The sequence below is a fragment of the Genypterus blacodes genome, unplaced genomic scaffold, assembly GCF_046128005.1.
Source record: "Genypterus blacodes isolate CSIRO-AG114 ecotype Tasmania unplaced genomic scaffold, CSIRO-AGI_Gbla_v1 ptg000214l_1, whole genome shotgun sequence".
Lineage (NCBI taxonomy): Eukaryota > Metazoa > Chordata > Actinopteri > Ophidiiformes > Ophidiidae > Genypterus > Genypterus blacodes.
The window spans coordinates 816,136-839,570 of record NW_027467013.1 but is presented as its reverse complement, the minus strand read 5'-3'; the positions used below and the strand labels follow the sequence as shown (position 1 = coordinate 839,570).

Here is a 23,435-nt window from a genome sequence, read left to right as displayed (position 1 = left end):
TGTGGTGGGGCGGGGGGAGGGGGGCTGAACGCTGCCCGCCTCATTCACAGTCGGGCCACATCCCAGCCACACCGACACGTTTCACCACCCGGACTCATTTGCCAACTTTTCAATCTCTGCCACCCGCCACATCAAAAGAAGGAATTACTGACAAAATACTGTCTGATCGTCTTGTCACAGCATAATTTTGATCTATTTTGCAGTTTTCTTTTAATGTAATAACATTCTGTTCAACCCAGAATTTTCTATTTCTTTGTGCATTGTGCGGCTCAAATGTTGTTTGTGTTTCTCTGCTTGGATTTGTGCACAAAGGCGGGGCTGAATGTGAATTTGCTGCAAGTTTTGAAAAGCTTGAAAGTTTGCAAAACGTGTTCTGTCATCTTTGGGGAGAAGTGTCACAGTTTGTAAGATATTGCACTCAAGAAAATGATGTATTGCACAACAAATGATACATCAGCATCAGAGGTACAGTCTACTAAGGGAACAGAACATGTGCTGCATGCATACAGTGTGAGTCTCACACACACACAGAGGGTGACGTTGGGAAAATAAAAGGCGTCACTCGTTTTCCTAACTTTGGTATATATATTTTTTTGGAAGTCGCCCTCCTTTGTCCCCAATTGTAAGCATAACGTGGACTTGTGGCATGCAACCATCATTGATTTCAGTCCATCTTCATCATCACCATCATCATAAACTATGGCTGATATTCACTGTTTTGCCGCCAAGGTCATCTTCTTTAGCTTGTTTCTTCTTTCACTTTACTAAACTCTGTCTCTGAATACTTAACACATGAGAAATGACCAAGGCAGAAACAAATGAATTGTAGGGGGAAAAATATAAACAGCCAGTAAAGGAAAATATAAAAACCATCCATTTAAAGATTTAAGACAGCAAAGAGAACTCCAAGGCAGAGCTGCTGTGAGATTCACAGACTTGGCAGGTTTCTATGGTCACAAACAAGAGCACAGGGATCACACGGAAGCGGAGGAACACATAGATGCAGTAGACAGATAAATGGAGGAGAGAGGAAGAGAGAGGGCGAGAGAAAGGGAGGGAGAGAAGATATCTAGGAGTACTTGGTGAAACTACTCTCTCTCTCCCTCTCTCTCTCTCTCTTCACCATCACACCCTCACCAGCGAACTACCTGGCTGGTGTAGTCCTCAGTGGTGGTGGGGAACTCTTTCTCCGCTCCCTCCTCCCCTCTCCCATCTCGTTTCCCACCCGCCCTGTGTTTAGGAGACCAGTACCCGCCCTGATCCCTTTGCTCCCGGAGCCAACGCCTCTCCTCTCGCCTCTTTAAGCGCACCTCCTGGTGCTCCCGCTGTCGGGTGAACTGGAACCGCTGGAGGAACAGATCCTTGGCGTACTCGTACAACTGCACGTCCAGGAAGTTGAGCTCCTCGATGCGTTTGCGCACCGGCTCGTTCAGGTCCACGTTGGCAGCTCTGGTGCTGTTGATCTGTGTGAAAGCAGCGATGAAGCGCAGGCTGAACGTCCGCTCAAACAGGTACTGCGTCTTGCGTTGGAACTCTGTCAAGCCGTAGAAGGCCATGTTCTTTAAGTTGGTCATGGCACTGCTCAAGAGGATGTGGTTGCGCTGGCTCTCGTTCATAGAGGACAGGTTGTAGCAGCCCACCAGGCTCAGGTCGGACAACATACGGACTTGCCGGTTGTTGGCCAGGTTGGACGGGCAGTTCATGAACTCTGTCAGGGTGACACCGGACCAATCGTCCCCGCTGTAGCAGGTGGGCAGCTCGTCCTGGGTGGGCGAGCGTCCATCACACATATGGAGGGAGGTCTTCCACGTGGCTCCGCGCTGCACATGCTTCCACTCACTCAGGTAGCGGGAGACGGGGTCGCGCAGCATGGTGATGTAGTAGAAGTTCCTGCAGCCAGAGGAAACACACAGAGAGCAGTGAGCACTTCAGTAACAGAGGGGCCGGACGGCATTGTGCTGACAGATGGCGACTTTTTGTCTGTGTATCACACTTCAAGGTTGAGTGCTAATTGGAAAACCGAAAGTTTCACTAACGAGATTTTCCCCTTTTTCTCTATATTGCCCTTGAAAATGGAACTGTGTGTGAATGGAGCGAGGAGCTTTGCTTAAAATGTTACTGTTTTATGAATCACTGACAACGGAGACCAAGAACCCGCTTAACCATGAGAGCGTCGCCTGTTCCAGAATTGTTTATGGGCTTATTAGGGTCCATTAGCCGCTGCCATCCTAGCGGCTCCGGCTCCTGGGGACCACTGCAACACCTCCATCACCAACATAGTACAGTTCATTACGGTTTCAGGCAAAATGCTAAACCTCAATTGCAAACACATTAAGAGTCAGCAGGCAATATCAAAATATAAACAAAAGGATGTAGCAGAGAAAGAAGACAGGAACAGATATACAGATCCCAACAAAATAATCAGATTAAATGTGTCATTGAACATAAATAGTGCCGGTTTGCTGCATGAAATTTCTTTAATGGCTTTTCATTATGGCCAATTTGACTCCTTGTCCTCGGCGACACGTAATGGTAGAAAACTCCACACCCCCTGAAAATAATGAGGTCTCACTTGTTTTGGTTGAAATCTTTTGGAAATGGAAATTCCCATCATTTGTCAACCAACAACAGCAGGGTTTGGGGGTTGTTTTTCTTTTTTTTCCAGGAGAAAATGTGTTCCAGTGGCATTTTGGTGGAGAGGAACTGGTAAATGAGAGCGATTCTTTTTTTAAACACATCACTGCCTCTCCAGTAGAGAGTGACTATCTGCTCCATCCTTCTATGCCTAAGGACAGCTGTGGAACATGGAAGACAAATGAGAGAGCTTAAGTGCGATTCAACGTTTTCTACATCGGGACAACAAAGAGCGACCGCCGGCGCCCGTTCTCTCAGACGTTTTGTAACAAGAGGAGGACATTTTTTGTACTCAAGTGTGCATTGATCACGCTTTGGCTCAATACTATTATATTCCAGGAACATTCCCAGCCTTTTGGTACCTGGTTGTGCTTTTTATCCCTTAATGGACTGACATTGAAACGAGCATCTGGACATATTTGGTCGTACTGAGCTCAGTCTGGCAGTCAACATCAGACACTGTACATGATCCTTTCTTAAAGGAGAAACTAGGGCTCAAAGTCACAATTTTTGAAGTATTTGAATGTGACTGGTTCCAAAACATTGTACATTCAGACTCAATGTTTGATTTTTCACTAATGTAAATTCTGTTTTTGAGTCTCTGCCGCAGGTCAAACCTTCCTTAATGAAGTCATAGCCATTAGAACCATGTCTGGGTTCGACTGCAAAGCACATCAGGCACATCATCTGGGCCCCTCTGCTTCCTTGTCTGTTATGTCCCATCTCCACCTTGTATTAACAAGTGCTCTTGTCATCTGATACGTTATCGCGATATCGCAATGAAATGTTAATGGGAGGTGTAAATGCTTGCAGAACACTTTGTGATCAGACCGCAATCTGATCTGCCTGACCGCATACATCTGTCACAAGTAGCCGAGTGTAACTGCAATATGTGGACACAGTCGTGCCCACAAGGTCCACACACTCTCATTCATGAAGTTACTTGAATCAGAGTTGCACCTGGATCGCGGACAGACACAAGCCACAGCAAAAAGTTATTAGTGGATGAAGACTGTCAGTGGAATGAAGAGGAAGGATGCACTTTAATGACGTGCCTGCTGAGATCCCATCACAATGCAGACAGCATCCAGATAATGAGATTGCGTTCCTGTCATCATCATGTCATTATCCAGATAACCTATCCGGATATATCATCACGTTGCATTTTAATGCAAGGGAATTCCAATAAATATTGTATTTACTCATCACTCAGCAGCAACATCATAAATCATCCTCATGTCTCACTGAGGCTGATAGTTTGTCTGAGAGTGACAGTCCATACTTAGAAAGTTACAACTGCCCTTCAAGTGAAGGTTGAGGTCCTCTAAGGAGGTTTATCACTTCGCTGGAAATCACTGGTATGTCAAAATGTGCTGTGACAGAGAACAGAGAGCGGACAGGTTTTGACCAGTCAAACTTCTCCTAATGTAACGTCCTGTGAGTGCCACCTGAATATTTAATCAGGTGAAAAACCCTGGAGATCAGTCTGGGTGGGTAAAGTGGAGTGTTGGCCCCGAGGTTTTGCTCTGCGCTTCAGTTCAACAGCAAATGTCAAAGCGGCCTCACACCCTGGCATGGAAGTAGGAGGAGGCCTTTGCATAGACTGGAGGAAGACTCTGTCCACATAAGACAACATATCACTATAGCTTTATCATAGTTGTTTTGGAAGAGAGAAACTGTTCAGCACAAAAACAGAACCAGAAACGGTGCCATTGAATGGGACTCTCCAAACACTAGAAACACAACAGCCCATGAACGCAGCACCGCAGCTCCACATGGTTTACTGTGTCCTCGTTAAACGCCAGTCACCGGCCAGACAGACACTTAACAATGATTGTCCAGATTAACGAACCAGATTACACACACTCAGCGCCACATTTCAGCCAAATACATCACACTGGAAACATTTTTGATAAAGAATCGAATATGTGGTTAAATTGAAGTTACACACACTCCACATACAGTATCTCAGGTACCACACATTGTGTTATTATTGTGTTGAAATACGTTTATGCCAGCGAGTAAAATCTGCACGATGGCCATTAAAAGCATGTATTATCTGGTCAGCGCCTATATTTCCCTATAGCCCAGAGAGACCATGTGACCGGTGGAAAACAAATCCAGTCCATTAGCTCCTCTGCATCCATACAAACACTTTCCTCTTGGAAGGTCAGGCTGAGTCCGGTTGAGTCCGGTTGAGTCTGGCTTCGTTCTTAAACAGCGCCACAGTGGCTAAACACAACACAGAAATGAATCCTGGGACCTAATTGGCAAACAACCAATCTGATTGGACTGCATGCCACTGCAGGTTAACATTAATTGGTGTAGGCACTCACATTTGCAGACATTTGCAGTGACTAGGGAAGGAAGGTGTGGAGAAGGGCAGCGTTTTTTTCCTGATATTTAATCTTGGAAGGTACTTGAATCTTCTCTCACGGCGGCCTCCTGCCTCACTCTTCCCTGAGTGCATTGACTTATGATACTAAAGAAATTCTCAATCTAGGTGTAAATATTAGACATTCGCTAACTCTTTTGTTCTCAAACTTTGTATTGAGTACTTTTGTTTGTACTTCTGCAGTGCATTTAAGACTTTTTTAATCCCGCCTTTGGTGCTGCTTTCCTTTCAACAAAACAAGATCTTTTTACTTCACTCCTCTCCACTGGTTGCCTGTGAGTTCAACATTTTACTGCTGACTTTTAAAGCTTCACCCAGTCGGCTGTGAACGCAGTTAGTAGGAGACAAGGCTGGTTGGATTGATGCGGGTTGTTAATTCCTCTTCAATTTTGTCAAACCAAACAGATGTGTAGTGAAGTTAAAATGCTGTATGCGATGTTTCCATACATAAATATACAAAACATATGGGAGGGAGAGGGCAGATAAGGCCAAAATTGCCTGACTCTGCAAAATACAACATTATCAAAGATATATTTTGAGTTGATCTGGGGATGATTTGTCCCAGAGGAGCCATAGGAATACCACCTCCCACTATGTCACCCAGTGTGAGTCAGGCAAGAAGCTGTGATTACAGCCGCGGTGGCAGCAGCTGCATCCTGATGCTTTCTCCTGGAGCTGGTTGGCTGCAGATACATCCTCATTAGACTGTCTCTGGGACATAAACACATGCAGCAAGTGTTGTTTGAGTGCACTCAACAGCCCAAAGATCAGCTGTGTGCACCATGAGCATCACAAAGCATCAGCATCAACCGGTCTGCAGAGCTGTCTCAAGGAGCCTTTCCCCGAGTGATATAGATGGGCTTCCAAGAGGGGGGAAGGGGCAAGCGAACAGGCTGGACTCACCTCTGGCTGTGAGAAGCAAAGAGTCTTGCAGCACAAAATATCTGATCTAGGTGCTTGTTATTGTAAAAGCACGGCAATGACTGTAGGAAACAGCTTTTATAAGGCACGGCTTCAATAATGCAGAGTCTAATACGGTGACACGGGGACAGAAACACACCCCCTTCCCCAAGACACCCAACTCATTTCGGTGTGTTTAAGTTGAGAAGCCTTCTGGACTCTGGTTAATCACGGATCAATAATGGATGGAAGGCACATTGCAACTCACTCAGCCCGGAAAAACTCATCTCTAAATCAGCAGCACCAGCCGCATGACTCCGGCGGAGCACAAAATAAATAGGGGTCATTAAAAGGAGATGGAAGAGGAATGAAAATGTATGGATCCGAATGGAAACTAAAGCTCAGGGTGATTGGAGCGCGGGGATGCTTGCTCAGTGTCATTAGATGAAGTGATGAATAGCAGCAGGTGTAAGAGCTGCGGCCACGCTTGTGCGACACGTGTGAACGCAGTCACGCGGCCAAACTCTCGACGGCTGAAGAAGCTACGTGCCGTCAATCAAAGGTATCACGGTTACGCCGACAACACCGCCGTTTCTACTGAGTGCAGAAGTGTGTTCTTTTATTTTGTTACAGCTTTAAGCTCAGGCCTCTTAACAGAATATTGAATGCCTACTTAAAGTGTGTTCGGCAAAAAAGAAAACAGGCCAGCTCTCCCTCTGACTATTAAAATTAAACATGCCCCATAAAACACGCTGCAATAGACGGTGCGCTACTTTTCATCCTTGACCAATCTGAGCACAACAGGCGACTTTTAATTGCACATAATCAGCTTCAATGACATCATCTCAGCCCACCGCTGCTACGTGATTGCGGGCTGCTAAAAAAAGGACGTTATACTTTAAGCTTTGGCACCCGGTGGAAAGTGGATGAGCTGAATTTGTTTGTGGAAAATACTGTGTGTGTGGGATTTGGGTATGGTTGGAGGCGCTTGAGGGTGGGTCAGCCAAACTAAACAAAAGCAAGACAATGGACAGTGCGAGCTGAGTAGAACTTTGTTCATAGCAAAGGCTAACACAGTGGAGCGGTAAATAAGTAAAGACAGACCATGTCCCAGTGCTGCACCAAAGCTGACTGATGTTGTTAAGGTATGTGAGTGTGTGAGCTTGTGTGTGTGTGTGCGTGTGTGTGTGGGGAGAAGGGTTTGAACTGAAGCAACTGCCTTTGAATTGTGAGATACCCAAGAGGTATCGTTCAATCTGCCTTGTTACTGTCCGGCAACTCCTCTGATTTATCCTCACAGCAGCACAGCCGACTCTCTCTCTACTACTTTACTGCAGTCTAGGAGATTTAGGGAAGAAATTGAAATATTTTTTTATGTTTCTGAGATCATTCTTGAGGCATTTTGGACTTTATTGAATGGTCAAGGGAGAGGAGAAAGAGTGCAGATTACATTTGCAGAGGTTCCAGACTCCTCTTTGCTGCGCTCGTGTGCCCCTTATCTGAGTTTGTTACCAAGCTGGTGTGGAATCACATTTACTCACTCCTATCCTGCAGCATATTCATGTTCCCTATACTTACACAAGTCCTTTTATTCTCATGATGATGAAATCCATCATTTGAAGGCTCTCAGTCCATTGCCAACACGAAAACTTTTTTGTCTATTTCATATTCAGTAGTGTTCTGTTATTGCCCTGGAAACAGAATGAACAATTTGAGATGATATAACATAATGGTTCCAGGACAGCTACAGTGGAGTTAGACTGCTGGATATATGTTTTGTTTGATTGTTAGCAGGATCGCTTCAAAAAGTTATGAACCGAATAAGAGAAAACTTAAAACTTCTGCTAAGAAATTAATGTAGGATTTTTATTACTTACTACTTCAGAAGGAATACAAATCTGTCATGTTTATTCTGACTTTCACTCCGTATGTTTTAAATGCATGTTAACACTTTGGTTAGACTCAGATTAAGGCTATAAATCATTTTATTTCATCAAAACATGTAAATGCCGTAGTGAGGGTAAATGTTCTGCTTATTTTCAGTAACAAACCGGGACTATGAAAATAGATTTTGATTGGAAATAGATTTTTGTTGAGGCATGTAAAGGTCAAACTCAAACTAACCCACTTTCCCTTAATAAGTGGACCCTCGACATTTACATGCGGCAAGCTGTGGAATCCTATTACTTCCCTTCATGCATGTGTCTTACTCACATTTCTGGTCCTGGGTTTGAAGCTCACCCCTAATGCATGGTTCTTTCTCTCCATGTTAATGCTGCAGCCATCGCCCTTGACCAAAGCACTAATGGCTACGGACCTGGAGTCAAATCCCTCTGCTGTTAGTCCATGCATATAAATTAAACAACAATAAATAATAAGAAAAATGGATATTGTCAATGGCTAATTTAGTTTAGTTTAGGCTTTTTACAGACATATGCACTGTTTAATGTTTAATACTGGGATATTGTGGTTAAAATGATCCGATTCTGATTGTTGCAGAGGATAATGGCATGTTAACATCGTCTTGAGATTCTATCATCGACATTCACCCGCAAGTATCAACATTCAAGAGGCAGAATCTAGAAACGGTGGAGTGTTTCCAGACGCGGTCTTATGAGGTTAGAGTGCACAGGGAGAAGTGTTATACCTGGGGAAAAGCTATTTCTGTAATTTTGCACCTCACTTGACTCCTGCCCTTTTCTCCACTCAGCTTCTCCTCCGTGTCCCACAGACATCAGCGTTCCCTCGGGATCCACAACCTTTTCTTAAAGGTTGTCACATTAATCACGCTGCTGATTTCACTCGTCAATCTCCCTCTATATCTCTCGTCCATTTTTTGCTATGCCGTGCGTCGTCTCTCTTCATTGCCTTTCACTCCAGGCACAAGATAAAAACAACCAGCGTTCTCTCTGCTTCGTTCGTGTGTTTCACGGCTGTTTCCAAGGCGGCGCCTCATGCAGGTAAATCATAGTAATGATAGGGGCTGATGAAAGGGGACGGCAACACGGGTGGATGGCTGACTTTGTCGCAACAGTTCAGATCTGCAATGGAAGTGTGGAATATTAGACACAGATAAGTTCCTCCTGAGGAAATAGGACTCTAATAGGAACAGCGTACCGACTGTGAGACTGTGTAATATAAAGCAGTTACTGAGTGCAGAGAGGAGAAGTAGCATCATCACGTCAATTATGAGTTTATTAGGTACACCTGGTTAATGTAATGCAAAACATTATATTTTGGCCTGTAACTGTTTGTGTTTTCTTCCACAGTCTACAGACTTTCCAGTTCATATATACATCTTGATTTTGTCCAACGGTTTGATGTAACTCCTCATCTTCGCCTATCTGGCATGTTCAGTATTGGCAATTTAATCAATTTAGACTCAATCAAGTAAATGAACACAGTGAAGGGGCCGATCAGCTTAACTCTGATTCAGCTACTGAATGAGACAAACCACTTTACTGTCTATCATACATGATCTGAGCTGCATATCTGGCTACAGATCAGTCAGTATCAGGGCCTTGTCAGGATATGGGTAAAGCCTGAGGCACTAACATCAGCAAACGTCCCTGATGATGAGATGACTTCATCACTCCTCTGTAACTCCTAAATGCATCTCTGACTGCAGCGTAACACGTCACCTTTACAGGACATTTCATCTAACTGCTGAGGATTCTGTTTCCAACTTTCCTTCAATGACTGAAAACGAGGTAATGGTGAAATGTTGCCTTTGAGCCGAGGTGCCCGGTCTGTCAGAGATGGTGTAGAGGACAAATAGCTTGAGTCATTAGCGCCGAGGTAGAATCCTGAGGGGGAAATCTGTTCCCCAGCAGGTGTGACAACGTGATACGACTCCAAATATCCAAGTACCACCTGTAGAACTGCGCAAGAACACGCCATTTACTGTAGGGGGACTTTCTCTAAGCACCAGAGGAGAACTTCACTATGGAGCTTTGTGACCTGCCAGTAAATGTGTCACCCTTGAGATTAAATGGCAAAATTCCAAAGTGCAGTTTTACTATGTGCTACCTGGGGTGAAGCACTATAAATATAACCTCCTTCAGCTTTACCGACAAACGTGAACAGGAAACAGTCAAGTAATGGTGATCATCTAAGTAATTGATTACTATATGTATAACTAAGTCCTATGCAAGTCCAAATCAAAACACTGTCCTTCAAACAGTGTGTGCCCACAGCAAACAGCATGTGTGTTTAAGGATGAGATATACCTAGCAGACAGTGTCCTCCATCACACAGGAAACAGCAGAAGCAGACCAAAGAGAACACTCACATCACAGCTCTTGGAGGAAGTTTCAATTCACAGGCTCCTAAGAGAGAAATAAATAACCTTCAAAGAATTGTGTTACCCACCAGGAGCAACAATCTGTTTTTTTTCCACATCAGTTTCAGAGTTGTGCCAAGGACAAATGTTGTCAGACCTTGCGGCTTGTTATCTTCGGAGGTTGGAGAATGTCGAGTAAATAACTCCACTTTGCCTTTGAAACTGTAACTTCACTGCAAAAATATATATATATAAACAGTTCTTTTTTGTTTTGAATTATACATAGTTTTTTCTCGTGACAAATCTTTTGAGCGGGACGCAGCGTGAATTCCAATATTCACTCGGTCTGAAGTGGCTTTCTGCTCCATTATGAATGTGTAATGTGAACAATCCCATCCTGTTTGATGCGTTAGTATTCCTCTGGTGCCACATCTTGACATCAATAACAGTTTCTCATTCAATCACTTCCTTTTCCTGTAACAAATTCTACCATGAATTAGTTCCACTTTCTAAGGACTGAAGCCAATATAATGCTTTATTTAATTAGATAATTATGGGTTTGATTTTCAGAGGAAGTAGCCCGAGTCACGACACTATTAGCCCGCTCAGCAGATCTTTGTGTTAAAAGTGTGGACAGCGGCTGCGGCTTGTTACCTTATTTGATTCATATGGTTTGTGCACTGGCATGGCCACTACTTGTGTTTGCGATGGAACACCATAACCCCAAAAAAAGGCGATGGCAGGTGGTATTGATTTACCTTCATGCTGCGTTTCAAGATGAATGAGTTTGGGTCCACAGCGCTGATCAACTTAAAGTATTTAAAATATGTTTTTGCTGCATCTTAGCAGTGTAATCGATCCTCAGAGTTTGACCCATCAACCGAGTCCCTGCCTGAGCGTGCCGTTCCAGAATGAATACATTTTGTAGACAAATCCAAAGGAAATGATCGTTGCGCCCGGCACGTTTCAGCCAAAAGAGTAGATCGGAAATCTTCGTCAGACATAGACATCATTATGAATGGGCCCATGCTTGTAGTCTGCAAAACATCAACATCAAAAAAGCCCATTTTGTCATTGCCTTCATTTCTGGGACTTGAACTGTAATGCTGCTGTTGTTTCTCCTTAAGAGAGGAGTGCTTGGCTTTGCTGTGGTCATCGGTGTGAAACTTAATGCTACAGCCCATAGCCCACACTGTGCCAAGGAACATTTAGCTACTAGTCTACTTGACATTCATAGTCTGCAAAGCTTTCATTTGCACAAAAATCACTGCGTATGAAGGCAATTTAGCTCTCTCATTAAAAAGACATAAACGCCTCAGAACTTAATGACTTTTCACAGTAAAAGAGTGAGGCTTTGGAGTTTTGAGATTACATCTTAAGATTGTCACACACATATAAAACCGGAATGGCTGGAATCAACACACTGTCGCCTTTCTGTTGCAATTTGAAAGATAATGGCTGAGAGAAGAAGAAGCAAGAAGCAAACACGTGCTGGATCTTAATTCATCTTGATTAGTGCGTCTGAACACTTCAGAGATGTTGCAGTAAGTGTAATGTGCTTAACCTTGTGAAAAAAAAGCCCGGCAGCTCCGTAGCATGCACCATGTGCAAAGATGCTTAAAGAGAAATTACTACTCTAAGTAATGACTTCCTTCATCCCTGCAGTCTTTAATTTCAGCAGTCATGAAAAGTGACATAAATATTACCGGCGTTGAGGTGATTGAGACTAATGACTCTTCTTTCTGTCCACTTTATGAACTGTAACATAACATACCCTCCACTTCCAAAACAGAGCAATATAGGCGAGCACAATATGCGATGACAAATGGAGGACGCAGAAGTGGTGTGCTCTGAACATCAATACTGTAGGATTGTTTTCATTGTTCGTGGGGTTGTTCAGTGGCTCTGAAGTGGAATTATAGAGCGAGCTCTCTCCTGAATCCTCTCTCCGCCTCTCCATATCTCTGGTGGGGAGATGTCCTTGGTCTGTGAGAGCGAGGGCGTTATTCAGCATGCAAGGTCTCTGCGGTGCATCTGTACATCTCCGTGCTGTCCTGTTCCTCTCAGACAAGATCAGAATGAGACTGGAGACATGCATTATTTGTAACCGAAACCATTCCTTAATGGTGCCTGCGCTCCCTCTGGCAGCCCATAATGGACCATTTTTGAGGTTCTCTGCATCTTGTTCAGCTTTGTGATGGTGACGGAATGGGGACAGTGGGTGTCACCTGGGAAGAAACAAGAAGAACGACGGGACCTTTCATTTACTTGTCAGGAAGCTGGCATTGCCAGCACATGACACGGTGCGCATACAGAGTGCCTGTACCAGCAGAGTCAGATAACAACAAGAAGAAAAACTGCCCTTCAAAATACAAATACGACATCGTTTCCTCTCCACTGCATAAACGAGGCTGAAGGGACAATATGTCAAAAATTAACGGCTTTATTTTAAAACAAAAGCATCGCTGACACCAAAATCGAAGGATCTTTGGTTTGTATGCAGGCTCACAGTCTACCTGCACTGAGAAGAAGCCACTTAATGACGGGAAGCAGTTGAGGTAGAATATGTTGTTGCTTGGAATCTTGGAATCTTTTAAAAGAATAAAATATCTTCAGGGGTGAAATCAGCACATAATTCTTTCATACATGAAACAAGCTGTGAGCCAGGTCACAATGGGCCTCAGAGCCTTTACACTGCCACATTCAAGCCCCCTGCAGCCTGACACAAAGCCTCCACACTCACCAACACCAAATGTAACCTTGCTGCAATGAGCAGCAGCATATAAAAGTGTGTGTGTGTGTGTGTGTGTGTGTGTGGGGGTCTTTACTAGAGGCAAGGCCTAAATTACAAGCTGTACACCCCGCAATGGATGAATGCGTCTCCTGAGGAATCAGCTAAGGATGCGGCTCAGGGACTCGTGGTCCCATCTTCGGGAAAATCTAAATGCTGTGTATCTTTAATGAGATCTGTCATCTCATTTCAGCTCCTGGGACAGAGGCTGCCGGAACTCCTCTGTTTGTCAAGCAGCGAGGAACAAAGTGCCAGCTAGACGTCTCTGACGCTGCTCCATAACGACACAACAACAATAGGAAAATCAGTATCCTGCCACCAAATTACACAGTGTTGCTGAATGCACATATACAAGTCTATTTTCTACAATGTAAGTGCATGTAAAGGCACCATGTTGATACAAGCGCCTGCAAACGGGCAGGTGAGGACGGACAGAAATCTGTCACTTTACACTGGGAATTCTCCATTGTGCTGATTGATCTTGTATAATTTGAGAACAATTGGATATTATAATGTGACAGGCGCAACGTTAATTACCTTGATAGTGAAAAATCCTCCTGTCTAATTACGTCGTCCTTTTAATCTTTCTCGTTCAAAGATCTGTGCGAGGGACAGAAGAGGAGGAGACGGGGCGTGTGTGTTCACGGGGTCTGTGAATTAATCATACCACCGCTGGAGAGAATGTAAGTACACAGACTGGCACTGGAAACCTTGGTGTGTGTCACATCGCATAACACACACGCTGAGGCCCTGAGAACTTGAGATAGTTCTCCTTTAACGTGACAAATACCATGCAAAATTCATCTTGTTTTTTTATCCTGGATACCAGCAGCGGTGGAATCTTTACCACTACAACCACTAGCATCATTACCATTAGTGTTTACAATATATGCTGAGGTAGCAATCTCATTATGAGCGCTGGCATTATTGATGATATCAGCAACTTTCCCCAGGCACGGCAACACAAACTCTATCTAATGATCCTGCTCACTTAGAGCTCGCAGTTTGTGCTCTGCTCTACTGAACCAGGATCTGCTCTGCTGCCGTTTGCATCCTGGAGGCACCGGCCCAGTGGATTTTGGATTGAATACGGACTGTATGATGGAATATAATAAAGAATAATAAAATAATAGGCTTAGACTTCGTTTGAATTTAATAAGAAACTAGAAAGGCACTCATGGAGCTCATACCTTCTTCGGGATCGAACAATTCTAAGCACATTTTTCATACAAATACGACTGATTTTCCTTGATGTTGGTGTATTACTGTTGAAGAAACAAAAACGATCAATTAAATAACAGTTTTATAATCGGTTTGGAATTCTTTGCTCAATCAGGCCGACGATCTCAGAGAAAACTTGGCGGAGGACATAAATGTTTTCTATTAATCAACTTGACGTGCAGTTTACGTGCGCACATCAACTGCCGACGTACTTCAAACGCGGACAGCGAGCCTCATATATTTCAGAGTATAACTCGTATAACTCCACATTGTATATTTCATCCGTTGACGACTTCATCAATCTGAAACCTTTTTATTGTTTGTTATTGTGGAATATGACATCTTAACTTGATGAGACGGATGGAAGGTCTACAGCAAGACTCTCAACTCCACAGGCCATCAACTTCAGACTTAGAGTGAGTGAGAGAGTGTATTAGCTACTTTTGGGAAATAAATATCCCTCACAAATAACATAATGCTATAATCAATAAAATGTGTAATTTCTAATTATACAGTATCGTGGGTTCAATAAGGAAGCTGAAAAGTTTTAATTTCCTTTAAAGCACATTCCTAATGGACAGATTCCTCTGTTTAGCTGTGGGCCATGCAGAGCAGATTGCAAGAACATTGATGTGGAAAATTCCCCGGCATTAAGAGGCCGAACACTGAACCGGTTCTCCTCTTGCTTGATTGTCCCTCGTTATCCCACAATGAACATTTGCATATTCTCCCACTTATTAAACTGGGCCGTTATGTTCGGCTGTCTTGCAGCGTCCGGTTGTGGTAGTTAGTGTCCAGATCTCCACAAAAACACGCAGCCGAGGGAAGCTTGAGGTTTTACAGTTTGAAGAGGCGAGAGTCTAATAAATGTTACTGAGGCTGAGGGAGAATCGTGTCGATGAGAGCTGATTATCCAACTTTCTCCAGCTCTTTTATTTCTTTGTCTCTTGTTTGGCGCAGAGCATCAAGGCAGCACTAAAGAGATCTGAACCGCGGCTAATCACTGCCCTGCTGAGATGCTGAGGGACCGGCGGGGAGTGGGACTACATGCATGAGTGTGTGTGCATATGTGTGTGTGTGTGTTTATGGATGGATAGATAGATAGATAGATAGATAGATAGATAGATAGATAGATAGATAGATAGATAGATAGATGGATAGATAGCAGCCAAACAGAATGCTTTAACTTACCACAACAGATAAGGGCGATATAACTTCATCAGTAATTACCGCACATGGCCGAGCCTTTTTAAAATACAATTACTCTTTGCAACATATTTAATAGCGCAATTCCTCTCCTGCCAGGTAGGCCACTAAATGATTACTGACAAAGCCATTCAGTAACTGGAAAACAGTTTAAGCGTCTGCAATCTGTGTCCAGAGAGAGGTTTGCTCCTTTTCGTTACGGTAAAAAAGTTTTTAATGTGTGCATCTTCCTGGTGCTGTCATAACAACATCTTTGAAGCAAGTCCCGTCATGTCGTCCTTTGGCAGTCAGGAAACAACGTTCAGACTGCTCCATTTCAAAGAACCCAGCTGGACAAAACGAGTCAGTCTGTGGCTCCCAAAGAGCATCTCACGGGTATTATGTTATTATAACCATAAAAGGTTAGTATAATGTTCATTTCTATGTGAATATATTGGGTTTTTGGGCCCTACCATCATAATGTTAATGAGCTGAGAGAACAATACAATTCCCTGTATAAGATCCTCTTGTAAATTTCACTTTCATTATAGTTGACAGAAAAAAAATGTTTCCAAAATGACAGATTCCATAAATAAGCTTAAATAATGCGAAAGTATCAAAATAGTAATTCTTGAAAGGGACGAAATGCTTTGTTGAAAGAACATCTATTAGATTGTGGTTAGTGAGAGAGGGCAGCGTGCCCAGTTGCCCCCTGAGCTCTTTTCCTGTGAGCAGGAAGTGCAAGCTGAGGCTCCCATGGTGCAGCGAGCAGCATCCTGAGGCCTGAATATTACAGGCAGCAGGCAGAGAATTCCTGCTCAGCTCGTCAGATCAGCGGGTTAATCAAACAACACGCACATATTTGGACCTGGAAGAGAGGGGAATGAATTATTCAGAAACAGTGACAGACTTTCCGCACATGGCTGACAGTGAAGGGGATCAAGGCAGCTGCAGTGCGTGTCTGTGTGTGTGTGTGTGTGTGTGTGTGAGACTCAGAGAATGCATACCTCCACCAATGCATAACAATAAAAATCAGACAGTGCCTTGGGAGTCATGTGTGTAAAGATCATGCAGATTCTTCCTTCTTATCCTTGATCTACAACAACTCTTACAGCAAAACCAACCAATACTGCTGACTCTGCGTCTCACACACGTCTTACACTTTGATGGTAGTTTCACGTTTCCAAACTTATGATTGAGTGCTCATAGACCAGATGGTAAAGTGTTATATAGTTCAGTGCGTTCGAGTTCTGCTAGGAAGAAACAACCCGAACACGGAGGTGCAGAGAATCGTAACACTGCCTCTGTTCTTTCATTTAAAGAAATATATAGAAATGTCTCTGGTGTTGTCTGTTCTGAGAGAGAGAGTACAGAAACAGCCTCAAACCTACATAATTTAATCAGAAACAGTCATTTTGATACATTTCTGAGACATCACGCCGGCAAAAAGAGAGACAGAAGGACAGACAGACAGATAGACAGGTGGGAAAAAAGGAGGCGCGAATCCCCATAATGCTAAATCTCCACAGTGATCATCGCACCATTAAGCCTGGTGGATCACTGCAGTGTGCAAAGTGCTGAACAAGTTGTTTTCTAGAGGAAACAACTCTGTGTTATCTAATGAAATATTCAACATGTTCACTTTACAAATTAGCAACAGTGAAGTCGGCGCGGAATAACACTTTGTTGACACACTTGACTATCACCTCTTGTACACGGCTCGCCTGTGTGTAAACCAGAGAAGTCTCGTTTTGACCAGAGACACACTCCTTTGGTAGCTGCTTTGTTCCATTGTCCAGCAGCGTTCGGTCATTCTGCGAGACAGCTCATTTGTCAGGATTTCATCCATGTCTCACAATTATTCATACGGGCTTTGATATGCCGTGTCAGACTGATTGCTGCGAGACTCAAAGCTCCTGTTTGCTCCATTGACTCCATCAGGCAGACTGTACCATGCTTCAATGGACCATAACTCCACGCCAACTTACAGCCTGCCCCCTGTCAAATTCCCAACAGCAGACAGGTAAAAGACTTCTGCACTTATTAAGGCCTAATGAGGCTCTTTTTCTCCCCGGTCACCTGGGTAACATGTAATGTGAGTGTCCAGGACCTTAGTGCAAGTGAAAAATAGTCGAGCTGACAGGCGTTTCTGCATCTTTAATGAGTCTAATCCCCTTCAGCCAGACTTGTTTCATTCATAGTGGAGAGAAGGCATGATTAGAAATGAAAAGAACAGTTTCAGGCTGTTGAATATACATTGCTGCTCACACTAATGTGGGGAGGTTTAATGATATATAGTAATACAGAATTACTAGTTACCTGTAATGTGTGGATCTCAGGTATTGTTTTTTTTGCTGCTATCATAACCTAAATCTTGCTTTCCGTCATGCAGCTTGACAACTCCAAGATGGTATTCCCACAATGCAATTAACGGTGCCACCTACAGTATCTGTGTTTTGTGAATAGCGTTGTATCGATTCTCAGAAACTGTAGCAGGACATTAGACTCTTCCTCCTCCGTCTGTTTTCCTGCCTCCGCTCGAAACCAAGACCCTGAAATCAATGCGTGCAAATGTCGGCTTTAGTCATTATCATGAAGATCTCGGGCGTTATTAAGAGTTAATTCCAGGGGAAATGCCTACTGCAACAAACACAGGAAAAAGCCCATTGGAGGCATGTCCACGCAAAAGCCATAATTAACACATATCTCCTTTAATAAGGGTGTTCATGGTCAATTGAGAGTAAATCAGAGTAATTAATCGCTCTGGAGCAATTAAGCCCAGTCTCCTCTCACACTGTTGCCAAAGACAGAACACATTACCATTTGCATGATTAAATGCAGATTGTGTGCGCCAGGCTGTGGATTCATACGTTCGTCTGAGTAATTTTGGATCAAGGGAAATTATTCTGCTCTGATCACAAGGTTAGTTAATCGACCTAATTGATACCGAGATCACAACATTGTAGGCAGAGTGGAGATGTATTGATCACCTTCTTAAGCTTTTTGTGCCCATTCTCTGCTGTCATGACAACAAAAGCCCCCACAGTCGCAGCAACAGCTTGAAAACCTCGACCGCCCTGTTTTTGAGAATACCTCCACCAAGCGTGAACAAGCCTTGCATTTGCCTTGAGCTAATTTGATAGTTTAATTGATCTATAGCTTCTGTGGTGAAATTCCTCCTCTGCATTTTCCCATCTTGACTATATCAGAAAATTCACCCAGACTCGGATCAGAGTTGGCTTGGGGTTCAGTTCTGAGACATTCTGGTATATTTCCTAAGACAGTAATTGACAGAAAGGTTGAAAAATGATCCATCTGCACATTTGAACAGATTTCTCTCCCTTCCTTCAGAACAGATTTACCGAGTTCTACCTGTCCCACCCTTCCATCAAAATACATCAAAATTGGTTCCGGATTTTCAGTGTAACCTTGAGCCTTGTAACCTACTGTATGTATTGCGTATAGCTGAAGGATCACTGAGGGGGCAGATCAGAGCCAAATCATTCCTGACGAAGATCCTCCTAAAGAATTTCCAATATTGCACAACTTGAAAATGTTCCACTGTCATTGTTGATGTCTGCCTGTCACGTCTTCATCCTCTTCTTCTTCGCACTGCCCCCACAGTGCCTGCCAGTATTGTACCGTGTGAATGCATTGCCTACACTTCTGGAGGCCATGCAGAAAGAACACAAACAAATTAATTATCTAGAATTGACATTAAAACTTTTAGAAAAATGTAAGTAAGCACATCTAAATAGATTACAGCACAATGAGAATGAGGCAGCGACCTTGAAGGCAGATTTTTCATTACATCCACATATCACAGGTAATGATTCCAATAAGACTTAAAGACCTGTTTCTTGCTGTATTATTGATGTTACAGATTTAGCTCTGCCATGCTTGCCATTTAACAAGAGACGTGTGCTATCAGTGTCAGCACATTTGCCAAAGCTGAATTTATAAAAATGAGGCCAGATTGAGACAAATAACTACTGTTTCAATTATTTAGGCTCATCGCGTCGGATTGAAGATTGTTCTCTCCTCCGAGCGCCGAGCTGTGATTGATGTAAAGCGTAGTTGATGCCTCTGTAAATACATCTTTTCTCCCTTCTTTTCTCACTGTCATTGATACAGTATCTCCACCTATGTGTGCGACGGTGCAAACGGGGCGAAACAACCTTCCAGGATCGTTTACTCCTAAGGTACTTCGGGGGCGTTTGTTCTGTGATGTCCTATGTATAAGAGGCCGGTTTAATGAACTCCCTCTAGTTTGGCCTGGAGGTAACAAGGCTGACCGCTGACACATACGCTGGTTGAATGTCAACCGGTGAGACGCCCTGCAGTCGAGCCGACAGCCTTGCTGCGAGGTGGCCATTACCTCTAAATAGGCCACCGTCAATGCTACGGCACCCTTGAGCGAGCCAGAGAGTTGCTCTGAGAGGGATCATACTGCCGGGCGACCCTGAGCTTTGACCTCGCTATTAGAATGACTATACCACAGCACTTTCCCCGCTGTTATAATGATATATCAAAGATGACAATAAAGCTGCGGCAAAGATATTCAACAAAGAGATGACAGATGTAATGTGCCACTCCATGTTGTGCTCAGCTCCCAGTCAGGATTTATTCCCATTGTTGAGCATTACAAATGAGAAGTTGACATCACTTTGAGTCTTTGTACAAACTGACTCCACAGGCCTGGAGTTAGGGGATTGATGAGACAGGAATAAAAGCGTTGACTTATTACTGTGTTTGTCCCTGTTCACCTCAGCCCACCCTGTCATCCAGCATCTGCGCTCCTCAGCCAATTATTACTGATACTGTGCACCACTGCGTTCTCTGGGAGGATGTGAGGTCCCTGCCAGCCGCCGCTCTGATCTACGATGACATGTTATTTTGGTGTAGCTGAGCATCCGGCTAATCCATCTCCTCGCTCCTCATCTTCATCCTCCTCCTACATGCAGTTAACTATTTATACCCTGAAATAGATTTTTTTTTTTAAATATTCAAATGCTTCAAGTGTCTTGAATCTGCACAACCGCACAGCTAAAAGCTATGAAATGCAATAAACCATAATGAGTGGAATTTTATTATGAAACTGTCAAAACATTTTCTAGAATAAAAAATTGTTTAAAAACAATTGTAAGCTACAAACTGTAATAACTGGGTGGAACAATCTTGACTTTGACATAAAAAATTACAGCCAACTCATAAATTCAAATCACACAACATCGAATAAAATACTTTAAATGTAGAAAGCATGAATATATTATTTCTGAATAATGTAGAGGGCTATTGAGCCTCAGGGACATTTTTGTAAGTTTTGTTGGTATCATTGGTGTTACTGGTATTACTATCCAGATCTCAAAGGACAATTCTCACCTGTACTGCCAAAAGGTTTATACATTTTTAAGCTAACGGTTATGGTTATGAGTTAATGCCGAAACCGAAAAAGAGTTAAGACATTTTAGAGTCAAATGCAGGTTGAAGTTGTCCTTCAAGATGTTATTCTCTGCAGAATTCCCACTATTTGCCCTTTACAAGTAGCTGGCTACCTTATTCCGGGTGGCTAATATTAGCTGGCTAACGAGCTAACCGTTTGACGTTATTGTCTTATGTCAAAGGGTCGTATAGCCAAGCACTGCTGATGTTCTGCTCATTGGTAATCAATACTCATGATCCAGGCATGAGCTAAGACTGCATCTGTGGTCAGTCAATTACAAAGAGTCATTCTGGGTCACGCCGCATCAATATTCACGACTTCAGTACATACATGAGCACAGCATGGCGCGTGTTTGGAGTCGGGGTGAAGACAGAAGCCTTAAAATTCTGAACTACAATGCTTTTTGATTTAAGAGCTTTTTAATCTAGACCATGCAAATGAGTCTCATCCCGGTGAGACGCGTTTCAGAGCCAGACTCTTGTTCCTGCTGGCTCTGCCCTCCACAGACCCCCATGCAAAATGAGAAAAAATTCCGATGAATCATTTTGTGATCTGTGCTGCGCGCTGCCTCTCACCCCATCATTCCTGGAGAGAGCAGTTGTCACAAGATTTATGAGGATGTGTGAAATTCTTCACTTTTAAATTATCTCCCACAGTTACTTGTGTTTTCTCTTTTCAGCCCTTTAAAGCACTCCAGCATGTGCCTTGAATACATATAGGCTCTCAGAACGGCACCTGAGGAGGAGCTGTGGCCAAGGATGAAATGACCTACTGTGATTTTTCTCTGCCTACATGGAGACATCAAGTGTGGGTTGTTGTAGCGTTCACGTAAAAAAAAGAGAAGCAAAAGTATGGAGCGCATCTCCACGACAACGTTCCCCAGGTAACACTCGGCGATGGAGGTCAATGCAGAAAGCGGAGCTGTGCTGTGGCGTCCTTGAGTCAGACTGGGTTACGGCCCTCCATCCCTAATTACCACATTGAGGCGGCGGCGCAAAACGCTGATATGGACACATTGAAAAACGGAAAAGTACCACCGTTATCAGAATGGAAATAAACAGCCTGGAGGACAAACAAAATGAATTTTAAGTAAATCTTTAAGGTCATATCTATTTATTGTGCCTTCCAGATAACACAAGTCAAGCTGGATATTCGTGTTTTGTTCATAATAAAAGCTAAAATATGAATTGTCGCCTATTTGAACAGGTCTGTCTCGTTTGCATTAGTCTCTTATTGAGCCTTTGGTGAAGATCAGACCGCAGCTGTGAGGGTCAGTTAAGTTTCCAGTTTCCAACTCGGCGACTATACAAGCGGTTAACCAACCAGATGAAGCAGCAGCCTATAACAGGATGAGCTCCACGTGTGTCTCTGGTCCGGTCCGTCTCCGTATCTGTCCAAGTTGAAGCTCCAAAGCTCCAACTCACGTATTAAGCTTTTATAATACGACTCTTCTGTCTACACACTCCAGAGAACCACACGTGTCCGGCTCTGCTTTGATGTCATTGTGGTGTCATTGCATGGATCCAGATAAAATTATAGAGAGCTTTTTTATCTCATAAGCGTATTTCAGAGGATTATGTGGCCACAGCTGAATTACCATTTTTATTCTTTTTTTTGAGGCCCACAAAACTGGATTATGCCACGCGATATCAAATACCAATCACTGATCTGCTGCTGCTATGAACTCTGGGAGAGGATTTTACCGGCCCGGCCTGCAAACTCTGTAACACGGTGCACTAACAACCCAGCCCGAGAGGCAAAATCAACAAACGTTAAAACAAAGGGATCATTATCGCTTCAGAATGCGCTTTTTCACTGAAATAATTGCGACCTCATTGTCTCTGAGTTGTGCCTTTGTGTGTTTGATATTTTCTAAGCTCTGGCACGGCTGTTGGCTTATTGACCGAGCCGACCCGCTGTTTGTAGCAGCGACCCCGGGCCAGGCTGAACTTCCAGCAGGAAAATGACGTTCGCTTAAACGCCGAGTCCCCCGAGTCGCTCCGATGAAACGTTCAATACGCTCAGCAGGGGGTGGAGGGGAGGGAGGGAAATGGGAAAAGCAATGGAATGGCACAAAGCACCAAAATACAATACAACACAGTCCGGGATAATCACGAACCCAGCTGAACTCAAATGCAAATAAGAGAGGGCAGTAACCAGATCGATAGAAACTTGTTGGATTATTTTTTATAGCCGTTTCCTGTTTCATGTTCACTGAGGAAAAACACAGCTACTTTCCTTTCATTTTGAGAAGTTAAATAACTAAGATCCATCATAACACGGGCACTGTAAGAGACGTTTTCACAACCTAAACGTCCATAATAAACTGAATATTTTCTGATTCTACCTCAGTAAATGTTACAGATGCATCCAGAGTGTATGGACGCTACGGAATCAGCATCATCTCTGTGACACATTAGTGCTTCTTACAGGTTTTTAACAATAAAGATACTCTATTAATGTGTCACAATATTATAATTTATCTTATTTCCTCATCTAGCTCAGGAAATAACTACGGCAGATTATATTTATACCTGATTCATGTATTCCATTTGCAAAAAAATAGAAAACAAATATTGAAAAA

At 43.4% G+C, this 23,435-nt stretch overlaps 1 protein-coding gene across 1 annotated transcript in view; it reads right to left on the bottom strand.

Annotated features, from left to right (window-relative positions):
- Positions 1-1,133: 1,133 nt before the first annotated feature.
- hs6st3b (heparan sulfate 6-O-sulfotransferase 3b) overlaps positions 1,134-23,435 on the bottom strand; it is a 48,465-nt gene continuing 26,163 nt past the window's right edge. The window contains exon 2 of the mRNA XM_076170041.1: positions 1,134-1,890. Within this exon, the coding sequence (XP_076026156.1) occupies positions 1,134-1,890 (757 nt within the window). The remainder of the gene's footprint in view (positions 1,891-23,435) is intronic.